The sequence below is a fragment of the Macaca mulatta genome, chromosome 18, assembly GCF_049350105.2.
Source record: "Macaca mulatta isolate MMU2019108-1 chromosome 18, T2T-MMU8v2.0, whole genome shotgun sequence".
NCBI lineage: Eukaryota > Metazoa > Chordata > Mammalia > Primates > Cercopithecidae > Macaca > Macaca mulatta.
Window position 1 is genome coordinate 1,483,927 of NC_133423.1, and position 16,756 is coordinate 1,500,682.

Sequence of the window (16,756 nt, forward strand, 5' to 3'; positions counted from 1 at the left end):
TTTGAAATGGTGACAATGACACTTAAAATGTTTCTGTAAAGTTTGGCCCCATTTGTAGGAGGAAAACAGTGCATCTACACAAGAAAAACACAGCGTTACAATAACACACTCGCGAACACCTTACTACCGTTCACGGCACACTCGCAAAAGCCTTACTACCGTTCACGGCACACTCGCGAAAGCCTTACTACCGTTCACGGCACACTCGCGAAAGCCTTACTACCGTTCACGGCACACTCGCGAAAGCCTTACTACCGTTCACGGCACACTCGCGAAAGCCTTACTACCGTTCACGGCACACTCGCGAAAGCCTTACTACCGTTCACGGCACACTCGCGAAAGCCTTACTACCGTTCACGGCACACTCGCGAAAGCCTTACTACCGTTCACGGCACACTCGCGAAAGCCTTACTACCGTTCACGGCACACTCGCGAAAGCCTTACTACCGTTCACGGCACACTCGCGAAAGCCTTACTACCGTTCACGGCTTGCCTAAGCAAGATGACAGAGACGTTGCAAACACGCCCCACGCCGCCCAGACGTGCAGTCGCGGCTCAACATCAGGGCTTGGTCTCTTTGCTGCCACTGGCCGTGCATTTTCTTTGGCACAAAATAGATCTAAACAGCGCTCATCATCCAAGTTCCATGAAATCTTCCCAGCTCTTCCCTCTTGCTTCCTTCCACCTCGTCCCTATGTCCCTCCCTCCGGTTACTGACTTCAGACAGCTCTCCGCTTAACGCCGAAACAAGCTAAGACCCACTTTCGAGAAGTCAAAGGCAGAAGGTTAATAGCTGAAAACGATACCGCCAAATTTCCCTTCCAAGTATACATAATTGGACCGTAGACTGATATTTCCATTCTAAACAGTGTAGAATTCAAAGCATTCTGTGTCCACAGTGAGTATCTTCAGGCAATTTTAAAAAGTGCCCAGAACCTCACAGGCCCCGAGGAGCAGCCTGTGGGCAGCTCACAGGAGTGTGCACCTCTCTTCTCTCCCATGCCCACCTCAGGGAAGGACGGAGGCACTGCGGCCTCACAGCCTGCACACCAGGGCGGGAGACCTGTGGCAGCACCCACACAGTATGAGCACGGCCCACTCAGCCCGTTTTTAGAGCTTTGTTCAGTGCCCATCTCAGCACCATCCTTGCCCCCGTTTCCTGAAAGGGCACACTTGCCACTGCAGCTGCCCCAGGGTTCTCCAGCCATGGGCTCCGTGCTCCCCTGGCCGTGCCAGGGTAATGCGGGGCATGTGCCTGCTCTCGCCTTCCCCCGGCCGTACCAGGTTCATGGGGGGCGTGTGCCCGCTCTCGCCTTCCCCCGGCTGTACCAGGTTCATGGGGGGCGTGTGCCCGCTCTCGCCTTCCCCTGGCTGTACCAGGTTCATGGGGGGCGTGTGCCCGCTCTCGCCTTCCCCTGGCTGTACCAGGTTCATGGGGGGCGTGTGCCCGCTCTCGCCTTCCCCTGGCTGTACCAGGTTCATGGGGGGCGTGTGCCCGCTCTCAACTTTCTCACCATCCCTCGCGCTTGCTGGCTGAGACCAGGTGGGAGCGTTTTCTAGAGAGGAACTGAAACACGTGAGTCAACCTCTGTGCCTTGGACCACACGCTGCCTGGCGCACAGGTTTGGATGCGGCCTCTGGTGGCTGCCTCACCTCGGGCACGTCACAGGGTCGGCTCCCTGAGGAAGCAGCTCTGGGCCTGGGGCTGGACAGGCTCCTGGCGTTGGGGAGCTGCCTCTTCAGCGGCCTCTGGAGAGCCCGTTCCGCAGCCTGGCCCGGCCCGCCCCGCTGACAGCAGGCTCCCTCTGGGGGGTGTGCGGTGCGATTTTTATGCCTCGAAACCCCCACGCAGCAGTCCCAAGGCACCAGGCACTGACCCTAATGAATGATTTGCACGGCTGAGTTCACTGCTCCATCCATCACGCGGTAGCCGACGTCTGCAACGTTAACGACGCTGCGTGTTTGATCGCGGCACACAGACCCTTTCAATCATCCTCAGCCGCGGGGAAGGCCTCAGACCTGGGCGCTGGGCCAGGTTAGTAAAACTTTCCATGAGGAGAGCTTTTTGTTCTCTCTGGAGCAGCTCGGGCTCAGGAGGAGGGGCAGGTGAGGGGCCAGTTCACAGCCCAGACTGCGGCAGACACGCTCTGGCCGCCTCGTCTACCTGCTTGTTGTTTTAATGACATCGAGACTTTTTAAACCCAAGTGCTTCTGAGGGACTGAAAGGGCCGATTGTGGCAGAGGCCGTGTGGCCGTCCAGGTGACACAGGGAGGCGCCTGCGGCAGACCAGCCCCACACCGAGGGACGGCCGCTTCCCTCACGAGGCTTGAGGGAGGGTGCCCACTTCAGCGGCACAGACCCGTGGGCACCACAGTGAGCCCCGAGCGCCTCCATTTCAGAAGATGGGCCCCACAGATGCTCTCAATGCTGCAGCGTGTGACACAGAGCTGCCCACGCTAATGTGTAATTCACCGAGAGTCCGTTCCCCGTGGAGCCTCCTCACGGCCCTTCTCCATGACGCGGAATGCGTGGAAATCACATTGGAAAAGGAGCCACACAGAGCTCTGTGGCATTTTTTCAAATCAACATTTAAAATAATGCAAGATACAGAAAACTACTGTTTAAAAAATGAAGCTCTGTGGCTCGGCCATGCTTGAGAAGTCTGAGGGGAAAGCTCAATCTTGGGAAGACACAAAGACGACCTCATTATTGGAATTTATTTACGGTCAAGCACTTCTGAAACAAAACTTGTGAGTAGAAAGGACTGGAAAGCAAAGAAATCATATATATATATATAAAAGCTGGATTCATTTTTTTTTTTTTTTTTTTTTTTTGAGACAAAGTCTCACTCTGTTGCCCAGGCTGGAGTGCAGCGGCGTGATCTCGGCTCACTGCAAGCTCTGCCTCCCGGGTTCACGCCATTCTCCTGCCTCAGCCTCCTGAGTAGCTGGGACTACAGGAGCCCGCCACCACGCCCGGCTAATTTTTTGTATTTTTAGTAGAGACGGGGTTTCACCGTGTTCGCCAGGATGGTCTCGATCTCCTGACCTTGTGATCCGCCTGCCTCGGCCTCCCAAAGTGCTGGGATTACAGGCGTGAGCCACCATGCCCGGCCTGTTTTGTTTTTTTTTAATAGTGTCTCGCTCTGTCACCCAGGCTGGAGTGCAGTGGTGAGATCTCAGCTCACTGCAACCTCCATCTCCCGGGTTTGAGTGATTCTCCTGCCTCAGTCTCCCAAGCAGCCGGGATTACAGGTGTGCACCACCACACCCAGCTAATTTGTGTATTTTTAGTAGAGACAGGGTTCTACCATGTTGACCAGGCTGGTCTTGAACTCCTGATCTCAGGTGATCCACCCATCTCGGTCTCCCAAAGTGCTGGGATTACAGGTGTGAGCCGCTACGCCCAGCCTAATTTTTCATTTTGAGGCTTGAATTCCTTGAGACACACAGGACGTGGGCTGTGCATGACCCTCAGGTTCCTGCGGCCAAGCAGAGGCTGCCACAGAGGAGGGTCCGTTGTGAACTGCCCTCCTCAGACCCCTCAGGGATGCAAATGAGGACACTGTGGACCCCCTCCACCCAGACTCTGCAACTGGACACTATTCTATTATTTAAACAAAATCAAAACCCAAACAAAACAAACGCAAAACCCGTACGCACAGAATAAGTTCTTTCTACGTCCCCAGGGGCAGGCCCTCGTCAGCGTCATGGTGTGTGAGAAGCCTGGATTGCGCCTGGCTGCCTCTGTACAGCTGTTCACGTGAAGCAGCAAAACCCTAAAGTGACTCAGTTCACGGACCCACAGCTCTGATTCTGGTCAGGCAGAGGGAAGCCTCTCAACCACGGCTGGGCGCCCAGGGGCCAGGGCTGGGTCCCCGGCCCCACGAGGACATCCCAGGCGCTGGCCTGTCTCCCCGCTTTCTAAGCCCTGCACGCAGCTCTGCGATCCACCACGGCTTGGTTCGCAGAGGGCTGGAGACTCAATCGGCGCCCCACGCCAGGCTGTTGGCTCTGGAGGCGGCGGCGAGGCCGGCGGAACGCAGAAGGGAAGCCAGGGAGGCTGGAGACGTGGACCCGGCACTGCTTCTGGCACCTGCCATGCCCACGTCCTGCCACAGGCACTCCACAGGGCTTGGGGCTGGCCAGGAGGTCCCCTGCCTTCTGTCCCATAGGCCCATTTACAGATAGTCAGAGGTGTCTGAGTCTCGTCCCCACCACACAGTCTTATTTCTCTCCAGTTTGCTCCAACCCCAGCTTTTCGCTCTGTCCCTGTTGTGTAAACGAACAAAGACAGAGACAATTTCCACCTGCTGAGGACGCCTGGCACGCACGGCACGTGCTGAGGACGCCTGGCGCGCACGGCACGTGCTGAGGACGCCTGGCGCGCACGGCACCGACTTCTGACCTGGGTTCGTGGTTGTTCCTGTCTCCTGTCTCTGCTCCTTCTCCGGGTGCTGAGATCGTCCCTTGGTCGGGGGGCCCTGTGCTCCCCACCCTTCTCTGCCCCCCAACTCCAGGTCACGCTTGCCCGCTTTCTAAGCCAGTGACTGAGCCCCAGGGTGGCTGCTGAGGTGCCCGATTCTCTTAGGGGACGTGAAATTAGACAAAATATATATTAATACTAAACCAGCACTACCCACATTCACCCCAGCCCGCCTCCCTCTCCCACTGTCCCCCATCGAGATGGCCCCTACGTGGACCCCTGCATTTCCGTGGAGCTTCCTGGGGTCTGGGGGACTCAGGGTTTCACCTCACAATTCAGGTCTTCGCCCTGCGTGAGGCTTTCCCAACACAACCTGGGCCCCGACCTCGTTTATGTCATGGTGTTTGTGAGCCTGGGGTGTGGGTTCCAGGTTCCAGGGACCGAGGGCAAGCCGGAGGTCATCTGCAAGGGAGTGACCGACCCAGACTCAACCTTGACCCGGGACCCTTCCCGGCCATCTTGGGGGGACGCTCCAGCCATCTTCTCACAAGGACAGGAAGTGCCCTGTCCACAGCCCCGTCCACCCAGGACACGGGAAACAGCTTGGCCTGTGTCATTCTCAGTGAAGGCTCCATCCACTCCAACACAGCAATAAACATTTGAATCTGCTCTTCTCACTGGGGAGGGGCAGGTGTCTAGAGTGGGTGGACCTGCCCCTGGGTGCTCAGGAGGAACCTGGAGCCCACGGCCTGGTGCCTGTCTCCCAGGGCGGCAGCAATGTCAGGCCTGCACCAGGGACCACCCGCCTGCACCCCCTCAGCCCCCAGGACTCTCCCCTCCCCTCCCCTTGACATACACTGTGAGCAGAACTTCCTCTGCCACACGCCCCGCCCGCCTGTGGACTTCCTCTGCCACGCGCCCCGCCCGCCTGCCCGTGGACTTCCTCTGCCACGCGCCCCGCCCGCCTGTGAAGGACTGAGAGGGGCTGTCTGCCCGCGGGGGCAGATCAGGCCACGGCTGACACTGCTTCCAGCTGCCCAAAGCCTTAACTGCTGTGGTCCTGGCTGGGCATGAAGGGACCTCACAGGTGGAGACGAAATGGACGACGTTACCTGCACACATTTGCCACATCATAGGGAGGTGTCTGCACAGGTATCTGAACCGCCATCCCAACCCTGACGCCCAAAGTAGCACCGCCTAGCGCCATAGGCTAACCCCAAAAGCTTGTGTGTGGCTGGTCCCGGGTTATGGAAACAATGAACGCAGGACTCAGAAATTGTGCCCAGAACAGCGTGCAGGGCTGGCACTCGGGGACTGTGCTCAAGGTCCCAGGACCGGCCTTGAGCCTGATGAGACGTGCGTGTACGAGATGATTGTGGTTCGTGGGCTGGGGTGGGGGAGGCTGGAGCCAGACTCCAAGGCCATCTCTGCTCTGGCAACACAGAAACCCCTGGGTCTTTTGAACAGGACGTGACCCATTTAGATCCGAGTTTGGGGACGATCACCACGGCAATAGAGTGGGGAAAATGGGGAGAGAGGCCTGCTGGGAACTGAGCTCACCCTGCGGGGAGAGGCTGTCCTCAAGTGTCCCGACGGCAGGACTCCGGGACAGAAACTTTCTTAAAAGGGGCGTGAGCAACTGCTTTACAGCTGGCGAATCTTGGGCTCCAGGGTCCCACTGGCGGTCAGGAGAGGCCCCAACGGGAATGTGGCATCGGGCACCCTCAGAGGAGCCGCAGGCCAGGCCCAGCGGCACGGCAGATGCACTCTGGCCTCAGCCCTTCCATGTATCGGGGAGTCGTCCATGCAACCCCCTCCCCCGTCCCGACCCCTCCATTTCCACGCACGGTCAGGTAGGCCAGGGCGGGGTCACACCCTCACCCATGCGGCTCCAACATCCCCAGCCTGTGCACGCAGCAACACAGCAGCCCACCCTCTGTGGCCCGCCAGGCCCAAGGCGAGGCCTGGCTCACGTAGCTTTGACCTCTAGGACCACGGCCAGAGGGGCCCGGGCGACCTGGTGAGGCTTTGGCAGTCACGGGTTGGGTAAAGGGATGATCTCACCTGAGCACCATGTGGGTCAACAGTCCCCTGCCTGCTGTGTTGATGCAGAATACGTCCCAGTCCCCAGCACTTCCCTGGCTCACCCACCCCAAGTCCCACCCCAAACTCTCCCCTTGCCATAAAGCCACACGTGAGCCCCAGGGCACCTGCTTCCCACCTGGGCCTGCGGGAACTGCCCAGATGTGGGAGCCCAGGGCCGGGGGGTCACAGCTGGGACAAGGCGTGGCGGGTGGGAAGAGAACTTCTCAGCATCTCCCAGCCACCTCGGGACCACGTGGCACCACGTGAGACAAAGCAGGGGTGAGGGGCTGGAGGCACGGACGCAGGGGTGAGGGGCTGGAGGCACGGACGCAGGGGTGAGGGGCTGGAGGCACAGATGCAGGGGTGAGGGGCTGGAGGCACGGACACAGGTGAGGGGCTGGACGCATGGATGCCAGCGTCCACCTTGTGCAGGGGCTGGGGAGGAAGGCAGAGTCCATCTGTGCCCAGGAGGCAGCAGAGCAGGGACACAGGCAGCAGAGCAGGGACACGGGCCCCACGCGGAGCTCCAGCTGACCTCGCGGGGGACAAGGAGGACAGCAGGCAGGTCAGACAGAACTTCAGAACGACATCGGCACAGGACACGGAACATTGTCCTGGCCCCGCCCCACAGTCATCATAAACCTCCAGAGAGTGGCCGGGGGCAGCCACAGGCCTCCAGTGTGTGGCTCCGAGGGACAGCCCCAGGGAGGCAACAGCCTCCTGATCTGATGGGACACACTCCCGCAAAAACGGACGATGAGGGCTCGGGCTCCATGGAACGCACGACCGCAAGCTCAACACACACACACATATACACACACACACACACATACACACACACACACACACACACGCACCAGGGCTGCGGACTCAAGAGCTTCATGCTTTTGGGGCTAAAATATTTGCATGCATTCTCCTCAAAAAGCTTGTAGCCTCCCGTCAGGAAACAGCAGGGAGGCCTCACTCCCTTCCCAGCAGATGGAAACTGAGCCCCCGACGCCCGGGAGTCCCTGCCCCCAGGTCAGGAGGGGCTGATGCCGCCCCCTCCCCAGAAGGCCGAGGCTCACCTGGACCCCAAACCACGGGGCAGGGAGTGGGCCAGAAAACATGAGCTGAACCGCCCTCTAACGCGTGGTCCCCACGGCCGCGGGCGTGTCCCTGATCACAGAGCAAGCAAGTTGGGCTGCGCCTTGAGATGTAAACACTCGCCAAGAATGCCACGGCGCCTTCGGTCACTCGCCAAGAACGCCACGGCGCCTTCGGTCACCACCCCTCACAGAAAGGCCTGAGCGCTCAGGGCTCCCCACACCACTCGCCTGGCTACAGACGTGAGGCCACTTCCTTCCCAAACAAGCCCGGGTGCGTGGTGTTGGGTGCGTCTCCGCGCTGTGCGAGCCCAGGGGCTGGACGGGGAAGACCCTGCGCCTGGGGCCTGAAGGCACAGTCTAGGGCCCCCGGTGTCACGGCCGTCCCCCGAGCTCCTGGCAAGGATGCCGTGGCAGTTAGAAGTGTTTACAGAACGGCACAGGGTAACGTGCTCATCACTTCGGCTAAGCTGTTGTCTACAAGCCATTCACAGGACCCAGGCAGCACCCAGGATGCCCCGACTGCGCACGCCGGTCCCCCTCCACCCCTCCAGGTCAGGGCCGGTCCCCCTCCACCCCCTCCAGGTCAGGGCTTTGAGCCTGAGCCGCGTGGCTCCACGTTCAGCTGCAGAAGCAAACCTGGGCACCCAACGTGAGCCTTAGACCCCGGGACAGTCTTGTAGGAGGGTCTGCAGCCCGGGACCCGCCAGGGGCCCCACGCGTGATCACTGGAGCCGATCTCACGGCGGGCACCCCAGTTGGCACTGATGCCATGGCACCACACGGGGGCACTTTATATCAGGAGGACGCACCCCACACCCAACCCAGGGCCTCGGTGCACTTCCACACGTGCCACACTTGCAGCACGCACACGGCCCCTCCGTGAGCTCACGCCGCCATGCCAGGCCGAGACCACATCTGCATGGCCACGGGCACTCACCGTCATCCAGGTACAACTGGTCCAACTCTTCAGGCTCTTGCTTGACCGTTACAGGAATAGGGGCCAAATTAGGACTACTGTCCTCACACGCCTCGGGCAGCAGCCGTGGCTGGGCGGCCGGAGACTCATCCCTGCGGACCGTGGGCGGCGGGTGCTGCGGGCGGCCCGTGGCGGGCGGGCACGCTGGGCTGCAGGGCTGCAGGCAGGTCAGCTCTTGGGCGGCGGGCGGGAGTGGAGGAGAGGGGCTGCTGGGGCAGAGTGAGTGTTCGAGACCGGGGGGGCAGCTACTGCTTGGAGGCACACTCACCTGCTGCGGCAGCAGGGCCGGGGGCGGCTGCCCGGGCGAGCCGGGGTGCGTGGCCACTGGCCTGGGCACGTCCTGGACGGCGGGGGCCTCTCCGGCCGGCTGCGGGAGTCCGAGGTGGCAGTGGCCCGGGCTGGTGACGCCCTTGGTGTAGGCGGCGGGAGAAAGGTCGTGGAGCTTGGGGCTCGCGCCGGGGGCTGCTGGCATCAGGGTGCTTCTCTGCGGACAGGGCGGGAAGCCGGCCACGAGGCAGGAGCTGGGGTCAGGTGGCATCGCGAGCTGCTGGCTGTAGTATGGTCTTGGGAGAGGACTTAACCCCTGGCTCACCGGCCCACAGTTTGGAGCAGGCTCATAATCATCCGTGGGTTCTGTTTTTATCATTGGAACTGTGAGAAGGAAAAGAGAAGTTAAATAAACACCAGTTGCAGATTTGCAGATGAGTATGATCAGGCAGGCTTGTGGCTGGGACACCCTCCGCAAAACCGACAGGGCCCTGACTGGGTCCCTCTGTCTCCTGCCTGGTTCTCCCACCCCATTAAAAAAAAAAGGTGTGAGTCATCGGCCGAGAGTCGCAGCTGCTTCTAATACTGGCGAGGACTGTTTTCCTTGGACTCTCCCGCAGCACTAATGTGCTATGAAAGTCCACTTGCAAACTGCGGTGGGAGCCCTGGACCCAGGGGCCTGTGGATTCGCAGGAATCAAAGCGAAAATTTCAACTTGGAGGCACGACGGCATTTCTGCTCCCAACACTCGGTTTGATAAATGTCTGCACATTTGGTAAACTCGAATACACAAGACGGCTTTCAGGAGTCAGTAAAAATCCAACTGCAAAAGGGAATGACTGCTCCAGGAGAGAAGCCGTCCGTCACTGCGAAAGAAAAACACTGTCGTGGAGGCTGGACCGCCTCCACGGTCCTCCGGATTCCCCTTCTAAAGCGATGGGCTGTGCGGAGGCCGTGACCTGGCAGCCTTGGACGAAACAGGGGGCTCCTGAGTTTCTAGAGCTTTCTCCCACCCAGCCCTCCCTAGAAGTCTAGGGCTGTGGGGAGGAGCCTACAGGTCAGGCACCGGGTCCCCAAGGTCACTCCGCCAGGCCTGGGCCAGAACCGACACCGGCTCCCGGCCTGCGCCCACCCCAGCCTTTGTGCCTGCTTCTGCAGGGGTGTTGGGAAGAAAGCAGGCAGGCGTGCAGTCAGCGGGAGCAGCGAGGCGGTCCTGGCCGGCATTCCTGCGGTTGCTGTTTTTCTGCTGGTCTTAGGTCTCTCGTGCTACTTAGAGGAGACATCAGACGGCTCAGTGGCTCTAAAGCTCTCGCAATGGTGCACGCAAATTCCTAACAGACGTGCAGCGCTGCTCTGGGCAAATGCTGTGTGGATCCTGTTTGGCAGCAGGGTCGGCCACAGGGAGGGAAACTCCCCTCCCATCACCACCTGGGGCCTATGTGTGGCCCCCAAAACCGGCACACAGGCTCCTGGTGCCAACACTTGCCGCTGCAGAAGGTCCAGCAGCCTCCTGCAGTAAACAAAAGCATCTCCAATTCGAGAGAAAATATTTAGCCCCGGGCTTGAGCCTGCGAGTCCATGCAGCTGTTCCCCACCACAGCTGGGTGCCCACGAGTCCACCAGCAGCTACAACCGATGGAGACGGCATTTTCCGGCAGCTCGGGATATGGGAGCACCTGTGCTAGTGCAGCCTCCCCTGCAGCTCCCACCACAGGTCCCGGCGATTGATTAGCCCAGGGGCGAGTCATCTGTGTAGCCAAGGCACCTTCCCGCCACACTGCAGGCATCACAGGAACTGACCCATATGGGCCGTTCCCGGCTGTAGAACCTCACCAGCCTCTGAGTCCGAAGGAAGTCAACCAGAGCTTTCCACCCAGGGATTCCCAGTGGAGTTGCTGCATTTTGTTGCTTTTGTGCTCACTTTTCAAGTCCCTACTTTCATTCACTCATTCAAATCTTTCTATCATCTGCCCTGCACACTGCCTAGGGAGGCCCAGGTTTAAACTGTCCGCCCTGCATACTGAGTAGGGAGGCCCAGGTTTAAAGTGTCCGCCCTGCACACTGAGTAGGGAGACCGAGGTTTAAACTGTCCTCCCTGCACACTGCGTAGGGAGGCCGAGGTTTAAAGCGTCCACCCTGCACACTGAGTAGGGAGGCTGAGGTTTAAAGTGTCCGCCCTGCACACTGAGTAGAGAGGCTGAGGTTTTAGATGGGGTGGGTGACCAGGAGGTGCTGACGTCCAGGAGGCAGGAAGAAAATCACAGGGTAATCGTGATTACAAGGCCTTCCCAGGACAGAGCCTGCAGCTCACTGACCAGGGCCCATAAAGCCACACTCTGCTGAGGGTCCTGCCAGGCATTCCTGGGGCTCCATAGCCCAGGCGTCCCCAGCCTTTGGCCCGGGGCACGTCCAGCCACAGAGAATGCGGGGAGTGCGGCCTGAGCTGTCAAGCTTGGAGGAAGAGGCCAGGGGCTGCCTCTACAGTGGTGCCCAGGGCAGGGGAGGGGGAACAGGTGCGCTCCCCCAGCCTCGTCAGCCACCCCGTCCTGCAATCGCCGCTGGGGTCACGCTGGAATTACACCCCGGAACCGGGTCAGGACTGGAATTACACCCCCGGAACCGGGTCACGCTGGAATTACACCCCAGGAACCGGGTCACGCTGGAATTACACCCCAGGAACCGGGGCATGCTGGAATTACACCCCCGGAACCGGGGCACGCTGGAATTACACCCCCGGAACCGGGGCACACTGGAATTACACCCCAGGAACCGGGGCACACTGGAATTACACCCCAGGAACCGGGGCACGCTGGAATTACACCCCAGGAACTGGGGCATGCTGGAATTACACCCCCAGAACCGGGTCACGCTGGAATTACACCCCAGGAACCGGGTCAGGACTGGAATTACACCCCAGGAACCGGGTCAGGACTGGAATTACACCCCCGGAACCGGGGCACGCTGGAATTACACCCCCGGAACCGGGTTATGCTGGAATTATACCCCCGGAACCGGGGCACGCTGGAATTACACCCCAGGAACCGGGACACGCTGGAATTACACCCCGGAACCAGGTCAGGGCTGGAATTACACCCCAGGAACCAGGGCACGCTAGAATTACACCCCGGAACCAGGTCAGGGCTGGAATTACACCCCAGGAACCGGGGCACGCTGGAATTACACCCCCGGAACCGGGGCACGCTGGAATTACACCCCAGGAACCGGGGCACGCTGGAATTACACCCCAGGAACCGGGGCACGCTGGAATTACACCCCTGGAACCGGGGCACGCTGGAATTACACCCCCGGAACCGGGGCACGCTGGAATTACACCCCCGGAACCGGGGCACGCTGGAATTACACCCCAGGAACCGGGACACGCTGGAATTACACCCCGGAACCAGGTCAGGGCTGGAATTACACCCCAGGAACCGGGGCACGCTGGAATTACACCCCCGGAACCGGGGCACGCTGGAATTACACCCCAGGAACCGGGGCACGCTGGAATTACACCCTGGAACCAGGTCAGGGCTGGAATTACACCCCAGGAACCAGGGCACGCTGGAATTACACCCCGGAACCAGGTCAGGGCTGGAATTACACCCCAGACGTCACATTCAGTTGTCACAACAGTGAGGCCCGCTTGGTCCCATCTGAAGACAACGCTCACGCCTGGCGCACGAGGGTCTGCGTGCTCTCAGCCCCGCACGCTCTCCTTAGTTGGGGCTGAAGGAGGTGCACAGACCCTGGCAGCGCTGGGGGAAGTTCCTGCCTCCAGCCACCTGAATGTGGCCGCCTCTGGGGCTATCCTCTTCAGCTGAGGGGTCATGGATGGGGCAGAGCCCCAGGACTGCCTGTGCAAGTCGGGGGGCTGTGGAGGAGAAGGCGCCCTCATGTTGATTGGGAAACCCTACAGGCCTCACTTTATATTAGAAAGTCGAATATCTGGGCCGTGGGCTGCAACACCTTTTTGAAGGGGCGGTGGGAGGCGGTGCCTGTGGAGGGTGGGGCTCTAGCCACTGTCTGGAGACCACAGGGCTGGGGTCATTTTCATCCAGGGGACGCATTTTGGCCTCAGGCCATGGCCTCCCCACCAACTCTGCGGAGGCAGCTGGGCCTCAGGAACTGCCCCTTCCTGCCGTTCCAGCTTCAAGCATGTGGTAAATCCACAGATGACGAGTCCACGACAAAGCCAGACGGTGGGGAGCCCCAGAGGCAGGGCTCGGCCAGTGGTCTCTGTGAACTCAGGCCTGTGCCTTTGAGAGGCACGGGGGTCACTGGAAACAGGCCCAGACGTGGGAGTGAGACGCTGGTGGGCACCCACGTCTCTCCCGCTCAGAAGAGGCTGATGTCCCCAACAGCCAAGCCTCCATTCTAAATTCGGCCGGTAATTTTCAGAGTTTATGATCTTTAGCAAAAGCACATGGCTGGAAGGTTAAATTAATACCCTGTTGGGATCCTCTCTCCGCTGCATGGGATTTTCAGCCAGGGCCCAGAAACGTGGCCAGGCACGGGGGCCAGCGCGCCTCTTCTGTGAAATGTCCCCCAAGCGCTTTAAAAACTGGTACCTGCCAGCTCTGCCGGACACTAAAGGCCCCGAGCACAGCTGTCCCATAAACAGCAGTGGCCATAAATCAGCCGCCCCACGGGCCAAGGCCAGCGATGCCAGAGAGCCATCAGGCCAGGGCAACCGGGTGGCGTCTGCTGCTGCTGGCCGGAGAATGCCAAGAACACGGTGCAGACGCCGTCCGTCTAAAACCGCGGTGGCACTGGCATTAACCCCCGCATCTCTCCAGCCACTGGATTCTTCCTGGGGAAGTCCTGACCAAGGATCGTGGTGGCGAGGGACACACGGCCCTGGGACATACGACCCACCTCCCCAGGATGCTGGCGGCCGGCAGTGGTGTCGGGATGCCCCGGCCGCTTGCCCTGTGGGTTTGAAGCAGGCCCAGCACTGATGTGTCCACCACCCCCAGGGGCAGGCAGAAGGCCGAGTGGACGCTTCACTGGGACCCCACCAGGTTGGCAGCTCCCGTCCCCCCACCCACAGGCAGGCACTCCCTGAGGCCCGGGGCTCCAGCCCACAGAGGCTGTGGCAACACGCTCCTCACAGGAATAAGCTCGTGTGCCTGCCCGCTGCCCCTCTCCCGCCCACAGCTATTTGCAGGGAGCTGGGGGCAGTGACTTGAAACCTGGGGTCGCTGCATGTGCCCCACCCATGATGGCATCTTCTGAGTCTGGAGAGCCAGTCCCGGTCCCTTGGCAGTATGAGCTGTGGGTGTGGTCACCACGCTGGAAGGTGGCCCAGGCTGACCCTGCAGGTGTCTGCTCCTGTTCCTGCTGCAGTGCCCCTCCCTGGGCTGGGGTCCCCAGGCGGTTTCTCTCAGCCTTGCCCATGAGGTCCGGCTCAAGTCTGGGGTTGGCCGGATGGTTTCTCGGCCCTGGCAGCAGCGTCTTGTGCCATCCCAGCTGCTCCAAAGTTGCCGCCCACCAGGGCCGGGCCTTCCCCAGGTGACTCCCCCATCTCCCTGTCCTTGCCCCAAGGGGCACTGACGTGAAGCACAGCCAGGGACAAAGGGCCGTGGACGGCAGGGACGCGTGAGGCACCTGGCACCCGGCACCCGCGGAGGATGTTTCTGTATGGCCCTGCCTGACCTGCTGGCCCATGAGGATGTAGTGGGATGTTCTCTGCTCAGTCAAGCCCCAGAGAGCTGTGGCCTTCTCAATACAGAGAGAAGCTGGAAAGCGCAAACTCACCTTCACAAGCAAAGGAAAGCCACACGGCTGCTTCCACATCCCAGCATCTAAGACGCTTAAATGCACGAACATACTGCACCTGCGCTTGGCCTAAGCTGTGCTTTTTGTGTGGGTTTCAGGGAAGATGTACACCTGCGCTGTAAATCAGAGCCTCGTGAGACGCATCCTATCAGCGAGGAAACGAGCGAGCGTCTGCACAACAGCCTGGGAGTCTCGCCCGTGGAGGGAGCCGCACGGGCCCCGTTCACGCGGACAGCACGTGTTCTGGGCTCACCCTGCGCCAGGCGGCCTCTGGCTGCCTCCTGATGACGTCAGCCACATGGGGCTGGGGTGGAGGCGGCAAACGGATGGGCTCAGAAGAAGGGCAGCTCACTTTCAGGCTAAGCAACGGCGCACCAGAAACGCCAATCACCTGAGAGTGAGTTTATGAAACTCGTTACAAAGAGCAGAGTGTGGAAGGCGAGTGCTAGCCTCAGCGCCTGCCGGCTTTACAAACCATATACCCACGGGGCAGGCTGGCTGCAGTGTCCACGGCAGCCCCATTGTCCACGGTGGCTACCCCATTGTCCATGACAGCCCCAGCGTCCATGGCAGCCCCAGCATCCACAGCAGCCCCGTTGTCCATGGTGGCTACCCCATTATCCATGACAGCCCCAGCGTCCACAGCAGCCCCATTGTCCACGGCAGCCCCATCGCTCACGGGGACTGTCTGTGGAGGCAGCGCACAGCGGTCAGCGGTGTGCAGAGCTGACAGGTAAACTGTCCCCGCAGACCCAGGCCTCACACTGCATCCTCCGTGGAAGGCACTGAGGGCCTGTCCCGTCCCTGGTGCTGTTCTGGGGCCCAGCTTTTCCCTGACGCCACTGCAGAGTCTCTGCCTCAATAGCAGTGACGTCGGGAGCTAAATCCTGGAGGGAGGCTTCTGCCCCAGGTGAGCACGTTTCCAGGCCCCGTGCAGGTGCCAGTTCTGGCCAAAGACGCAGGCAGTGAGCTGGGAGAGCCTCTCCCCCAGGGCCTCCCTCCCAAAGCCCCCACCACGGCCAGAGAGCATTCAGCACAATCTCAGCCTCTCTTTAAAGAACCCCAAGCCTGGAAAATGGGCTCCCATCTCTACATGGCAACAGGAGCCAGGACGTAAGTGGGCTTCACCCGCTGCAGCTCCTCGAACGGTTCCAGTTCTAAAGCCCCAGCTGGATCTATGCAGCCCCAGGACAGGCAGAGCCCCTCACCTAGGGCAGACCTGGGGGCCCCTCACAGCTCCTAATGGCCCCGACCGCATCCGCCTCCCAACGTAGTCCCCTTGGCTGCCTTGGTGTGACCGGGCTCCTGGGGGAACAGCTGGGGTCTTCATGGCTCCCAGATCAGGGCCCCCTTCTGCTATAAGACAGAGGTGACAAGATCTGAGAATGAAAATCGGCACGAGCCTGCCCCACCTGTCGGCTTCCTGTGCAGTTGGTGACCAGCAGCTCCTGGCTCCTCAGGGACTCTGTCTGCAGCACAGTGAGCACCTGGGGGTGGGCGGGGGGGCCTGGGGACAAGAACGGGGACCTGGGGATGGGCAGGCAGGGGGGCAAGGGGCAGGCCCAGCCCTTTGGCTTTAGACAAGTGGGGTCACTGCTATGGACGGAATCATGTCCCCTCAACCTCATGTTGAGGCCTTAACCCCCGTCCGTGTGACTCTACCTGAGAATAGGGTTTGCAGGAGGTAACTGGGGGTTAAACAATATCATCAGGGCGGGGCCCTGATCCAATGGGACTGTCATCCCATGAAGAAGAAGAGACAAATTGCCTGTCCTGCCATGTGAGGATATGGCAGGATTTTGGCTGTCTGCAACCTGGAGAGGTCCTCACCAGAACTTGACTATACCAGCCCTGACCTCAGACTTCCAGCCCCCAGAGCTATGAGAAATGAATGTCTGTTGTTTACAAGGCACCCAGCCGGTGGTGCTCACTACGGAAGCCCTGAAGGCTGAGACGGTTCCCCGGACCCCCTTCCTGCATCCACAGTAACATCTGGTCCCCAGGTGGCGTTGGGGGCGGGGAGATCCAACACCGAGCTGCCTGCATGCTGCAGGTGCCATGCACAGCAAGGAATGATCCCAAGACAGCTCCCTTCTCCCCCAGGCCCACATTTTTACGCAACCTCAAGTGTTTAGC

At 60.3% G+C, this 16,756-nt stretch overlaps 1 protein-coding gene across 13 annotated transcripts in view; it reads right to left on the reverse strand.

Annotated features, from left to right (window-relative positions):
* NFATC1 (nuclear factor of activated T cells 1) overlaps positions 1-16,756 on the reverse strand; it is a 130,305-nt gene that overhangs the window by 31,945 nt on the left and 81,604 nt on the right. For 9 of the 13 annotated variants that reach the window (XM_077974869.1, XM_077974864.1, XM_028838228.2 and 6 more), the window contains one exon: positions 8,537-9,226. In XM_077974869.1, the coding sequence (XP_077830995.1) occupies positions 8,537-9,226 (690 nt within the window). The remainder of the gene's footprint in view (positions 1-8,536; positions 9,227-16,756) is intronic. The other 4 variants (XM_077974873.1, XM_077974871.1, XM_028838229.2 and 1 more) reach the window with 1 other exon arrangement.